Source organism: Lepidochelys kempii, chromosome 2 (genome assembly GCF_965140265.1).
Source record: "Lepidochelys kempii isolate rLepKem1 chromosome 2, rLepKem1.hap2, whole genome shotgun sequence".
In the NCBI taxonomy this organism is placed as follows: Eukaryota; Metazoa; Chordata; order Testudines; family Cheloniidae; genus Lepidochelys; species Lepidochelys kempii.
This window is the reverse complement of record NC_133257.1, coordinates 189,973,615-189,987,664: the sequence shown is the minus strand read 5'-3', so window position 1 is coordinate 189,987,664 and position 14,050 is coordinate 189,973,615. Positions and strand designations below refer to the sequence as shown.

Below are 14,050 nucleotides of genomic sequence, written 5' to 3'. Positions count from 1 at the left end.
TAATACCACTGCTTTAGCAGTTTATCTGAAGAATAAGATGTGCAGTATTCACCTCATGTGTCTAACACTCTGAGAGCCAATCAAGAACAGTAGTCTAAAATGGCCTTGTAAAGGGAGGGACAAAGAATAGACTCAAGTAGGGAGTCCAACTTCAGATCTTATTTCTAAACTTCTCCTTTGTCTCCCAAACACTTCTTTTTTCAGAAAGGTAAAATCCATACTTGGCAGAGGGAAATGGAACATATGCTAATTAAAATCTTAGTTTTAAACTAAACTTTTAGTGGATTAAGTATAAAAATAGAAGGCCTTTAATTTTGTATGTAGAGATTAACCACTCAGAATGTACCTTTCTGATGAACAGCAGTTTCCAAGAAACAATGTTTAAAGTTTGCATTTTTTTAACCCTTCAACTAAAATACAGAAATGGAACGGTCAGGATCTAGAAAAGATTAAAGTTTTATTGTCATTTATGAGTACACCATATGTGAATTTAGAAATACAATCTCCTTACAAAGCATTGGAATACAGATGCCCTTCCAAGTCTCAAAACCTAGTTCTTGCAATGTGGTTATATTAGCAGTCCAGGTTTGGTCTTTGTTGCAACAAACTCTTAACGGGAGATGCACGGAAAGATTTAGATACACACTGTAAGACAGTTGAGCTAAATTTCAAAACATCACCCGCCAAAGAGGCACACAAACCATTATTTAAATATTTAACTATAGAGTTCTTATACTTTCTTCCCCATTATGGAGTTGATGTCTGAGATTACAGAGAATTTCTCAGTTAAACTGTCAACTGGTATTTCCATTGTAGCATCTAAAAGCAAACAGGAACTCTGCATTTTTATTACTAGTGCTTATGAACAGGTAATGTTTAACAAAACCCAAAGAGGGCCTTCAGAAACATTCACGGTTAAAATGAACAGTTATTGCAAAAAACTGTACATATTTTCAATCATAACACAATGAAACACTGATGATGCAGTGTTTTGTGTTCTAGGGCATTAATGACAACCGTGCTAACCCTAGTATTCTACTTTTTTTCCTAATATTTAATCTTCATAATTGCAATCTGGATATACAACTGTACTTACAGGAAATATTAAGCAATGCACAGTGCCGTAAGCAAATTTCAGGTCTGGTTTGAACAGAAATCATAAAATAAGTGATAAAATAGTTTAAAATTGGTCCTTGATTCAGATTAGCTATTTTATGTAGATTGGAAGCACTAAATTTAAAGACAAACATTTACTGATAATCAGAACAAATTATTTTCATAGCTTAATTTTTAGAGTTTTATCATGCATGAAAAGCAAGCTGCTGCTGCTTCCCTCAAGTGCAAACATGGAATTTAGCAGAAGACTGTCACCTCAAAGATTTGTATTCTTTCTTTCACAGGTTATCCCTACTTAACCATAAACTACAGAAGCAGGTGATTAGTAAAACAATGAGGCGTACCTTCTACATTGTGACTGTTCTTTAACTATAGAATACTTTGGACCTTTAGCATGGGGGTCAATAAACACAGTAAAGAAGTTTTACATTCTTTGATTTAATTTACATCTTAAAAAAAGACAACCTTATTTGAGACCTTCTGAATCACACTTAAATTGCTGTATAGCTGTAATAAAAAGTCATCTGAAGACTGCAGTAGTTAGGTAGTGCAAGATATTTGCAACTTCAGAAATGTCCACCAATAACTCACCCTCCCAATGATTTAATAAAATATTGCATCAGTCCTAGATGAGGCAGAACAGAAGACTTGCATTTTGACAGTAAGGTATGATTCTCTACCCTAATGAAAATATGCAAAGGACTCGTGCTAACAGTGACTGCTTTTATGATGACAAATGAAACCCAACTGAAAGTCTAGAAAGAAAACTTCTTAGTAGGAATCCTATATTAGCTCAAAGAACATGACGTGACTCTATATTACTAACACTGCCACAGCTGGATATGGTGACACGTGAAGAGAACCAGAGATCTCTGTTAAGATTATGAGATCATGTTTGAATGAAACTGCCCTGCTGGGCTGTAAGCTTAGTAGGCCAGTTCATATTCTATAATACTCCACAGACAACACTGATGAAACTTACAGGTGAAAGCCAAAATATCTTGTTATGAGCGCAACCTCCCCAATTAATGCAATATTCCAAAGATCATTGTGACTAAAACTGTAAAACCAGATCACAACTGTAAATTACCACCACCAAGTGAAGGACCCAATTTACTTTTTCTCTCCACAAAGATGAAAGCTAGAAAGACCACTAGTTGGTGTGGAAAGCAGGTCAGTAGAGACTCCAAGTATGGCTTGAGGAGTCCTCCATGCTAAGCCGCTTTCCACACACACAAATTCAGTCCATCTTCTCTTTCTGGACCAGTTTTGGTGCATCTACAAAATCCTTGCCATTGTAAAAGATGATAGCTAAAGTTCCAAAGCTTGCAGTTCCCCAGAAGAGCACATAAGCCAGTGTCTCAGTCCATGTATCACCTGTAATCAGATAAACATTACAGTAAGTCATTTTCAATAAATAGTGGAGAGATCATTTTTAGCGTGACAAGAAAACAGTTAGCAAAGTGCTCATAAGGAAGCTTTGATCAAGAACTGAAATTTCGTATCAGCTTCACATATACTAGAGCCTGTTATTTTGTACTGTGTATTTCCTTCTGAGAGTTTTCTAGCTCGGAAACTAATGTTCTACAGTTAAGCAAAGGCTAATTTACAATGGCTAAAAATTGACATTCATATAGCCCTTAATTCAGAGAGATTCCAAAGCAATTTCATAACAAACTGATTTACGACCTATATAGCCAACACTTGACCTGCCACTGAAATGCTGTCAATCTCTAAGCAAAAGGAGGAAGATTGGTAACCATTTAACTTTTCTCAAACTTTTGTATTCATGACCCCTTTTACACAGCAAGCCTCTGAGTGTGACCCCTCTTATAAATTAAAACACACATTTTTTATATTTAACATTATTATAAATGCTGGAGGCCAAGCAGGGTTTGGGGATGGAGGCATATAGCCCACGACCCCCATGTAATCTCGCAACCCCCAGTTTGAGAACCCCTGATTTAACAGCACACACCAACACAGGAGTTTAGGTCATTCCGGTTACATCTACGCTGCAAAAAAAAACAGCCATGTGGCAATAAGTTTCAGAGCCTGGGGCAACAGACTCGGGCTCACGGGATTCCCACTACGGTGCTAATAACAGTAATGTAAATGTTCCTGCTTGGGCACTGAAACCCAGCAAGGGAAGAGAGTCTCAGAGACCAAACTCCAGCCCAAGCAGGAACATCTACACTGCTATTTTTAGTGCCAGAGCGTGACTCAGTCTGCAGACCTAGGCTCTGAGATTCCCTACCCCCACAATTGTATAGATACTCCAAGTGAATACCTTAACCAACTGATATAGAGGGGGGAGTTTCAGGGAAGCAGAACATAACCACCCAAATAGGGGGTTGGTGTGGATGGCAGTGTTCTCAATTCTACTCCTTTAGGAAGTGCCATTGGATTATTAACTAACAATTTTATACCTGATTCAACCATCATGTTAAGGAGAAGCGATTACTCATAATATCCCGCAGTAACATTGATTCAACATCAGAGGGAAGAGTGCTATCTGCTGAATGTCCAGCACTACTCTCTGTAGCATCTGAGCTTTCCCATCCAAGTACTGACCAGGCCTGACCCAGAAAAGCATAGCTCCAGGTTGTATGGTTAGAGGTATGACTTGAATATCTCATAACTCATAAGCACATACCCAGTGAATAGCTTCCAACATCTTAAGTGTATGCCTGCAAATGAATTTTGCAAATGTACGCCAAATAGTGACTTACCAGCCATAAGCAAACAGATAATGCACATTGAGAAAGCAACGACCATAATAATAGGCAACTGCGGAAGAAGAAAAACAGAATTAAAAAAGGATATATATGATTGTATTGATTATTTCCTTCAAGAAATTATATTTATAATTTGCTTTGTAACAGGTAAAGTTACATCATTTCTTTGATGTCCTGATTTGGTAAAACAGAGTCTCCTTCTGAGTTTTAGACTTAATCTAAATAATTCTTTAACTGTACATTTAAGATTAGAGGATAATATGCTTGGATTCTGCCTGTTTAGGCTCACTGAAAGATCAAGTTCATTAGTTCTGTTTGGGTATTTGAACAACCCTGCATAAGCCTCCAGTGTTAATCTATCCCACTTGTGTACTGAGCGTACAGAACAGAAGGGGTCAGTGTAGGTATTCTCCACACGACTTTTTCCAATTCCCTCATGTGTTCCACAGTGATCTTTTTTGTCATAACTGCAGTTCTGAAATTCAATAAGTGCTTAGCCTCCCCTTCCTGACTGTCTTGGCACTGACACTGAAGAGAAGAGAAACCAGTATTTGCCTGCATACAGCATTTGATGTTGTGAGATGACATCTTCATGATTTTTTTTAGATCAACAATGATGGTTCTTATTACATTAAAAATGGTTATCCCCTTCCACTTTTCTTTCTTAATGAACAGACAAAGCAAGAGATCCAAGAAGAATCCCAATCTTTCTAGCAGGGGCACAATTGGCCAAAGAGCACCTTTCCTTCCAACTCCATGTCTGAGGGATGCTCCCTTTGTGTCATGGCTGATGTTCTGGACTTAGTCTTCCAGTAAGTGGCTACTATAAAAAATAGGACCAGAAGACACAAATGGCCCCACATCAACAAACAGTCAATAACTACTTAGGTTTACTGAAGCAAATAAAAGAAACAAACAAAGCATTTAGTTTCCAAAAAAGTGTGAATCAAAGCTTATTAAAAAAAATCCTTACAGCCAAGAACTTCCAGTCCTTCTGTATATGTAGAGGGCTGACAGACTCTACTTCATCCACTGAATAATTTCCAAGAAACAGATCGATAGCATCCTGTAACAGAAACATACATACAGAGTTAAAATGCAGAGCAATAATGACTAAGAATCTACTTGCAAAAAAGAAAAAACCCAACTTACTTGTCTAAATCCATCAGAAAAGTTGTTCTTGTAGTAACGTATTAATGAGTTCCAGCCATCCATTATTAGACCCCACTGAGTTCTCTTCCCAGTTCTATAAAAAAGTGGTTTTATGAGCATATTACAACTAATCTGTTTGCAAATTGAAAGTAGAAAGTTATACCAAGTGATGTTCAGTTTTATGATCCTTTCAGGTTTGTATTAACAATCATATAGAGTTTCTATTTATACTTAAGGACAAAGATACAACTGCCTAGTGCTGCCTCTGCACTCTAACTTCTATAGGCAGTAGATTTTTATGAAAAAAAGTTTTAAGAAAGGGTGGAAAGATCTGTGAGTAAAGTCAGGAAAATGGTTTCTCAGAGACTCAGTTTTCCATCATGCAATAAAACAAGATGGAATATTTTATAAACCCATATTGATTTTATTTCCTGATTTTTAATGTTTTTTTAAACTACAAAAGGTATATTATTGTTTATTATATCATGTTGACATAGGCTGAATTTTTCTAGTAAGAGGTAGTTCATATTACCAACTTACATGTTAATGTGTGTCTGGAAAATTGAATTTCAATCTGTAGATAATTAAGTTACAAAAATGCATTGTCCTCAAAACATAATCGTCTCTAACTTGCCTTGTGTAGTCTGTCTTTAAGGCACCAGTTCCAGCATATTGTTTGGCACAAGCATTTGCATTATCAGCCCATGCTGTGAACAGAGAAATAGAATTATGTCCGTTTTCCTTTAAAAAAGGCTGACTGGTCCTTATTTGAAAAATAGTAATTTAACTTTAAAGACAAACCTACCATTTTTGTAGATTTTTTCAAATTCTGCTTGTTCTTCAATTCTCTGTCCAACATGCAGAACACCTAGCCTCTAGAACAAAAAACACACTACAATTCAATAGCAACTCAGAGGAAGTCAATATTTAAGTTTATATGGGACATAGCTTTTTCGTCCAGCTTTTAGCTGGACAGTACATTTTAATATCAAGCAGGTCTTTAAGTACTAAAGAAATTTATGAATGTAAGCTGCTACAAACTTTAGTTGTACTTAATCCCCGACAGAGGATCCATCCTCCCTCCCTCCCGCACAGAGAGAGCTTTGAAAAACAAAAGCAAACTAGAAAAAATCTTGACCTGAAGCTGTGCTTGCAGAGAACGACGTGCTAATAGGCTCTGAATCACATTAGTCCGGTCCAGGCAGTCCATGCAATTACTGCGGAATATTCCGTCCTGCTGAGTCACCACTTTACCATCAGAATCAACTAGAAAATAACTAAGATCCACGACACATTTAAATGTGTGTATATAAATAGGTACCTAAAATAATCCACTTCAAAATATGTTCTGCGACTGCATACTTTAACGGGTTTCTTTAGTTACCCAAAACAGAATCTTTTCCCAAGTTAAATTCTTTGCCATATGTGTTTAATTTTATTTGATAACATATTATTTATACTTTTCTTTCTGTAGCAGATAGTGAATACATCGCATTATCAAGAACAGTGTCTAAATGGTTATCCTATTGCATTACACATGACAATAACTTACTTGCAAAAAGAAAAGGAGGACTTGTGGCACCTTAGAGACTAACCAATTTATTTGAGCATGAACTCGGAGGAAGTGAGCTGTAGCTCACGAAAGCTTATGCTCAAATAAATTGGTTAGTCTCTAAGGTGCCACAAGTACTCCTTTTCTTTTTGCGAATACAGACTAACACCACTGTTACTCTGAAATAACTTACTTGCAGTTGCTATGAACCTTGGTATTACCTTTCGGAAGAAGAGCAGGTTCCACTTCCAGCTTCAAGTATATGTTGTAATCATGATGTACACATGGTAATAACACAATCCTTACACTACACAATTACAAAGACTTGGCTTCAGCCTCAAGAGAAGAATTCTGCTTCTATGTCTCAGGCCTGCAGAATCTAATTTTCAAGAGAGCCCAAACTCTCCAGCCCCCTAGTGTTAGCCATATTTTGAGGACTCCTCAAAAAACAAATCAAATAATGTTGTGTAATGCCTTATTTTGAGACATCAGTTCCATCCCTTTATTTAAAGAAAGCTGATTGGTTTTGGCATATGCCTACATAGTTCACTACATGCTACAGTGTATTATTAGTTTTAAGACATGTCTCAGTTACTCATTCTAGGGTTGAGAATCCTATATAGGTGGTATTTTAAAGACAAAATTACTTGTTCATTCTGCTTCTTTGAAGGGCTCACATGACTGTTCTCTGTTCACGTCCTCTCAGACTTTATGGGCTGCTCCTTTTCAGGTTTTTATATATGTATTGCTATCCTCAGGAGCATGTTTGGTTTGTACTATCCGTACAGAGTGAGGCATTTATGTCGGCCTAGATCAGTGGTTCAAGCTTTCATTCATAAATGGAACTGGGAGAGGTTTCAGTGGGCTGTTCCTCACATTACAGGGGCAGACAACAACCTGTGTAGAAGTGGGGGTGTAGCCGTCAAATCACTAGATATAGGAGTTCCTGGTCTGCCTCATGCCGTAGACTTGAGACCCAAACGGTGATGATGAGATCTTCAAAGAAGCAGAACTATAACGTAAATAGGTTTCGCTTCATAACCTGTAAATCTGTGAGCGGTGAATAATAAAATAAAGACTAATGCATTAAGCAACAACTTCATATAGATCATACAAATTCATTTAATATATGAAATAACTTTATTGGGGGAAAGGACATCAAATCAAGTTGGACATTTGCTACTTTTCTGTGAATCCAAAAAAAAAATATAAATAAAAAGAGTCAGGAAGGGTTGGTGTCTGGTTGCTCAGGTATGGCATTAATACTGCATATGAAATTACCACACTGAAAACAGATAAGCAGTTGTGCTTGGTAATTTCTCAATCCCATGTAATAGGCAGACTTGTGTTTACCCCCCCAAATCCCTTCACCAAGAGAGACATTTAATTCTCCTTCACAGAAGCAAAACCATGGTGAGTGAGTGTATTATAAACCACATTAAGGCCTCTACTTTGCTGCTGAGCAGGAGTGAGAGATCACACAAAGATATCTGCAGACTCCACCCTGTAATCTTTATCTCATTTGCATATGCATCTTCTTCAACTCAAGGCCATAGAATCCATATGAGAAAGTGATCTACTTTTGAGAATATAGATTCTGCTCTATGAATCTGCTGGGCATTTAACAATCTATCACTTTATGCTAGCCACCACAAGATGACCACATGGTGCTATAGAGAGACAGATTACCTAAACTCATCTTGTTGTTCTGAGAGTTGATCCATCAAAAGTTGGAGTCGGTCCCACCTCATTCGACTGCATTCTTTATGAAAGTCAAATGCTATATATCTATTCAGAGACAAGCACATCTGATCAAATAAATTCACGGCACTCTTCACTGCTCTGAAGAGATCACAGTACAATTGTATTTTAAAAAGGTAATTTTTTCAAAAGAAAAAAAGATTGATAAATATTGAAGTGCAGAGAAATGATCTTCTTCAGATGAAGATTTGTCAACATCAGCCAAAATTTAAGAGCAATTCTTTAAAACTGGGTTCCATAAATATCAAAGGACATGTTTTCTTCTTTTCTGTCCTCTTCCAAAATGTCACCTTGCACATTTTGAGGATGCAAATTTTTGCACTCCTTTAGATCAGGGGTTCTCAACCTTTTTCTTTCGGAGGCCCTTCCAACATGCTATAAAAACTCCACAGCCCACCTGTCCCACAATAACTGGTTTTCTGCATATATAAGCCAGGGCCTGAGGTAGGGGGTAGCAAGCAGGACAACTGCCTAGGGCCCCATGCCACAGGGGTCCCTGTGAAGCTAAGCTGCTCAGGCTTTGGCTTCAGCCCCGGGTGGTGGGGCTCAAGGCCTTGAGCTTCAGCCCCATCCGGTGGGGCTTCAGCTTTCTGCCCTGGGCCCCAGCGAGTCTATGCTGGCCCTGCTTGGTAGACCCCTGAAACCTGCTCACGGCCCCCCAGGGGGCCCCGGACCCCTGGTTGAGAACCACTGCTTTAGATGATCCCACCACTCTGGAAGCAGGATAAGGAAGCTCATGTTCACTAGTATTTTACAAAATCACTTCTGTCTAATTATCTTTTCCCCAAAAAGGTGCAGGGACGTGTGTATGGCAACTTAACTAAAAAGACATGGTCCCTGTCCTGAAGTGCTTCCAATCCAAGTGTTCGTTTACCATATTTACGAGACAACACGGGGAAGGAAGGATGGGCAGATGGATCTGCATTTGCTTTTTTCTAAGCTGCTTTCTGCTTTGTATGTAGTTTAAAAAGCTAGAAATTATATTTATATATTTCCTGAAACAGAGGCAAAGAGATGGGGCTAGTATATAATGTACAAAGGAATGAATGGGTGGAGTATGGGAACGTTAGAAGAGGAGAAAGGCAGAAACAGGACAAAAAGCAGGTGGGCCACAATGAGAAAAGTTTGGCAAAATTCAGTAAACTGGCAGTAAGAGGTCAAATAACAGCAAGCCCTAGCAAACAAAAAACAACCACCACCAGTTAATGGCAACAGGGTGCTCATTTCCAAATAGGAAATTAAAAATGATAGAGTCACCAAGTTGTAAGAGTTCAGAATCTATACAAAGAGGCTAAGACGAGATCAAACAAGGGCAGAGAAATTAAACAAGTTCAGGGTGCAAAAGTATGCCTTTGCTGTAGACAACAGGAGTAAGTTTCTTGGGGTGGGGGAACTGTTTAATAAAAAACAAAAGACTTTTCTAGATGGTTTGTGCAGGACTGGAGGTGGCATTCATAAATTGTGAATGTTTATTGATGGCAGGAGGTGCCATGCAAAGCAATTAAAGTAGCAAAACCCTATTTTTAGCAAAAATTTTTTAATTTTTTTAATTTTTTAAATGTTAACATCTGCGGAACTTACAACTGAGAAAAAAAACAGGCCAGAGATAGGATTTTACACTTCAGTTTCTGTAAAATGGCTTTTAGTTCTACAGAAAGTAGTGCAAGGAATCCCACAAGTCATTTATCTCTTAAAGATGTAATCAATACCAGCTTTGAAAACTGAACAGAAACTCTACATTGGAAGTGCTCTTAAAAACATGTCTTCCTCTTCACAAATCAACATATATGCGTAAATATGCAAATCTACAGCAAAACTACTGCAACCGTTGGAAGGGGCAGAGGGCAGGAAGGTGCAGAAAAACGTGAGTAATCTAATTTCCTGTCCTTCTGTAAGAGCCTTGTAAAATGGGGATCGATCGAACGGAAACAACTAAAAATTCAATGCAAATGCATACTATACAAGTAAGATTAACTGCATTCATGGCTAAATTTTGCCCTTAAATGTGCATGTTCTACAGAAGTCCTTAAGAATTATGCATTCATTCTAGAGGGCAGGATTTGGCCCCTAAACTTGTTAGGGACTCCTGACACGAACAAATGTCTAAGTCCCTTACAGGAGAATCTCTGAGATGAAAAAAATAAAAATTTTAAGCTTTGTGGAAAATCCATATTATTCTCTCAATATTCAAGAACATGGTTAAAGAGAAAGCAAGTCAATAAGTGAAGATTACTGTTTTAAAATGATGAATCGCCATTGTTAAACTGCCCATGCACCTGCAACTTCTGCAATCATGAACATTTAACAATAATTTATGTGCTTTCCACACTCCTATGGCCCCTACGCTCCATTTAGGCTGCACACCTAATGACCTTGTCTTGGTGTCTTTTTTCCATGTGACTTCACACCTGGAACCCCTTGGTCTGCAATGCCTCACCTCTTTCATCCTGGAAGTGCATTTCTTCCATGAAGTCAATAAAACACTCACCTGCCCTTTAAAGAAACAAGCAGAACTTTCAAGACACACCACTAGCCAAAACAACAATGTGCTCTTATTACTGTAAGCCTCATACTCCCTTCTTTTTATGCTGTTGTCCTGTCTTAATTCCCTTTACATGCATCCCATGCCTATCATTTCCAGTTGGATTGCAAACTCTTCTGGCAGGGACCATATCCTTTTCCTGCAGTGCAGTATCAATGTGTATTTTAAAAAATGCAATTCTCATGCAAGTTAAATTATTTTATAAGGGCCCCATGACCAATTTGATCACACTTTTAATTTAGGCTTGTTAAAAGGAGTCAGACATGTACAATATACACATATGTATCATAATTTCAGTTCACATGTACCTGACCATTCCATTTCCCAAGCTGTTTACCATTTTTGCAAATGTTTGTTCAAGAGGCTTCTCTGAGCCCTTCTGGTTAACCTGTGAAAAATGAAATGGTAATACCAATCAATCATTCAAATTTGTTTAAAAAGAAGAGGCAAACAATTCAACTAAGCAGAATAATTAAAGGCATACCAAATTAACAATCATTTGTTTTCCATAGCTAATTATCTGAGAGTCAAAATGTCTTTGGAAGCCATCCATCTAGAAAACAAAGGAGAAAAAAGTGACATCACAGGTCTTTAGAGATGCATAGGTCTGTAAATTACTAAAACTGCTACATTAAGGGATTCTTGTAATGTAACACAACAAGTCGTCTTCTGAATGAGAATGTGGTGCTTAAATGAGGCAAATATCTGCACTCCACTCTGTCAATGCACTTCAGCTCTCATCTGCAACAGCCTTGGGCTTCCCTTGTATAAACTACTAGTTGTGCCAAATAATGCAGTGGTTTTTATCACTGTACACAAATGAGAACCAGGAAGAGATGACTGCATTCATTTATACTTATGACCTCATTCAAGCTTTGAGCCAAAGACTCCATGGATAAAAAAGCTAGTACACTGGCCCAAGCCTCTTGCTACTTCAACTTTAAAGGTACGGTTTGACTTTTATATTAAGAACAGATTTAAACAGTATACTGTATGTTAATGAGAAGTCGCAGCAATGTTAAGTTTATTACCACATTATATCCATGCAAACACTGAATTCCATTTTACCACCACACAACCAAGGAAACACACATACATGATTTACTACTTTGCTGATCTGTGGCTTTGGCTTATACTTGAGGTTTGGTCTCTGTGACCAGAAAAAAGGAATTGATCCACGGGTCTGGAAAACAAAGGAAAAGGATACTTAAATAACAAATGCAATTTCATGTTCTTGTTCAGTACACCTTCCTGACATCTGTATTTTAACTTGTTTTTTCTTGTTAAATGTAAAATCAGGTTTTGGGCAGACAAGAAAATAAAGACTTGCCAGCTGAACTTAAGCTAGTCATGCAATCAATTCTGATAAGCCACTGAATTTACCTGGACAAATGAAGCTTTGCTCCCATTGTAATGTACAATTTGTTCCGTTTCAACAAAATTAGCTGCATGGCCTTCTGAATCAATACCTGAGTTAGAAAAAACAGAATCCAGTTCACAGCCGGCCACAAACACCATTGCTTTAGGTTTGAATTGGGGTCTCATTTTTCAGTTAGTAAGATGAAACAATACAGAATAGCCAGAAGATAAGTGAAATCTGTGTCCTCTGTAGATCAAAGCCACCCTCTGAGACACTGTCAGCTCATGAAGCAGAGACTTGGGGTATGTCCACACTATGGAGACTATTATGGCATATCTACGACACTGTAGCTATGCTTGCACGACTATATAGTGTAGATGTGGCATATAGCAATGGAAGGGGATTTTCTGTCTGCGTAGGAACACCACCTCCCAGAGTGACAGTTGGTACACTGATGGAAGCATTCTTCCATTAACTTAGCTGCATCTACATTGCAGGTTAGACTGGCATAGCTAAAATTGCTCAGGGGTATGGATTTTTCAGAAAAGCAGACCTAGATATTGCTATCATTCAGTCAGTGCAGGGCCTTTATTATACTGCCAGCACTTCTTAATAGTCTAACTTAAAAAATACTTAGGTTATTTTAATACTGAACAAAGATGCCAAAGCGCAGACACTGAAATTTATCTTTCCAATGGGAAAATTACGGCACAAGGAGCAACAAGTTTGTCCACACTTCCTCAGTGCACCTCAACATAACATGCAGAGACTGGTAAGGAGAAAGTACTTCAGTCTGCTTCCTTTTCAGCCTTTGGCCTGAAATCAGGGAAAAGCGGACTGCTACATAACAGACAGCCAAGGATTGTATGCCAAACAAACAAACACACATGAAAATTGTAGTTAGGCTTGTGTGTGTGTGTGTGTGTGTGTGTGTGTGGAACCCAGCTTAACTTTTCTTTCCCTGCACATGAGAATGTTTTCTTGTAAAAGTTCTTTATTAGTCTGAAAATGTTATGTAAGGTATTTTACTGAAGTAAATACCACCAGCTTATTTACAGGATAATAAGTATTGTCCAGTGTTTCATTTAAAATGCTCATCATTTTAAATTTTTGGACTAAACATAAATCAAATGCCTCAAGGAGCAATAAATGAGGTTTGCAGTTTAATAGATGCATTTGTAGATGAAACTACAGTTTTGTGCTCAAGGATGTTTTTCTGTCCAGTTATTACACTGAAGTAAAATATTTGGCACAAAAATTACATCAGGTTGTGACAGAATGGAACACAACAGTAATGTAAGTGGTTAAATACCTATGCCATTTGAAAATAAGAAATTAACGAGTTACAGATATGTTGATTGTTCCAGCAGTGGTTGCATTATTTGTCATCTTACCTCTCACATAGTAACGTACACCAGCTCTGAAACAGCTTCTTCGAGAGATAAGCACCCAGTCAAAATACTTTCCATTAATGGAACAAGAGTGCATAGCTATAACTGGTAAACATGTTAAGGAACACAAACTTTTGCAATGTTTACTATGGTATTTTTAAATAAAAGGGAACAGGCACAGACATAGGGCCAAATGATGATTAAATAAATAGAAAGGATTTTGCAAACATTCATTGATGTGTAGGTATATGTATAAATATACTGTTATCCCTATGTCAAGTTATTTATTGATATTTAACTTCAGAGTCAGTAGCCTAATACTCAAATTAGTATATGCATGACAGAGCAAGTTTTAAGGGATGCTAATTAACTAAAAAAATATGAAGTGATTATAAATAGGAGAAAACAGGATTTGAAGAGACTTGAGACTGGTCTCAA

General features: G+C 37.6%; 1 protein-coding gene across 1 annotated transcript in view; it reads right to left on the bottom strand.

Annotated features, from left to right (window-relative positions):
* Positions 1-432: 432 nt before the first annotated feature.
* The window catches only part of SACM1L (SAC1 like phosphatidylinositide phosphatase), a 62,482-nt gene continuing 48,864 nt past the window's right edge, over positions 433-14,050 (bottom strand). Inside the window, exons 8-20 of the mRNA XM_073333154.1 lie at positions 13,616-13,717; positions 12,245-12,330; positions 11,958-12,044; positions 11,346-11,414; positions 11,170-11,249; positions 8,248-8,346; positions 6,145-6,283; positions 5,812-5,881; positions 5,641-5,713; positions 5,007-5,100; positions 4,828-4,920; positions 3,849-3,906; positions 433-2,493 (exon numbers count right to left, since the gene is read on the bottom strand). Coding sequence (XP_073189255.1) covers positions 2,357-2,493; positions 3,849-3,906; positions 4,828-4,920; positions 5,007-5,100; positions 5,641-5,713; positions 5,812-5,881; positions 6,145-6,283; positions 8,248-8,346; positions 11,170-11,249; positions 11,346-11,414; positions 11,958-12,044; positions 12,245-12,330; positions 13,616-13,717 — 1,187 coding nt within the window. The 3' untranslated portion in view covers positions 433-2,356. The remainder of the gene's footprint in view (positions 2,494-3,848; positions 3,907-4,827; positions 4,921-5,006; positions 5,101-5,640; positions 5,714-5,811; positions 5,882-6,144; positions 6,284-8,247; positions 8,347-11,169; positions 11,250-11,345; positions 11,415-11,957; positions 12,045-12,244; positions 12,331-13,615; positions 13,718-14,050) is intronic.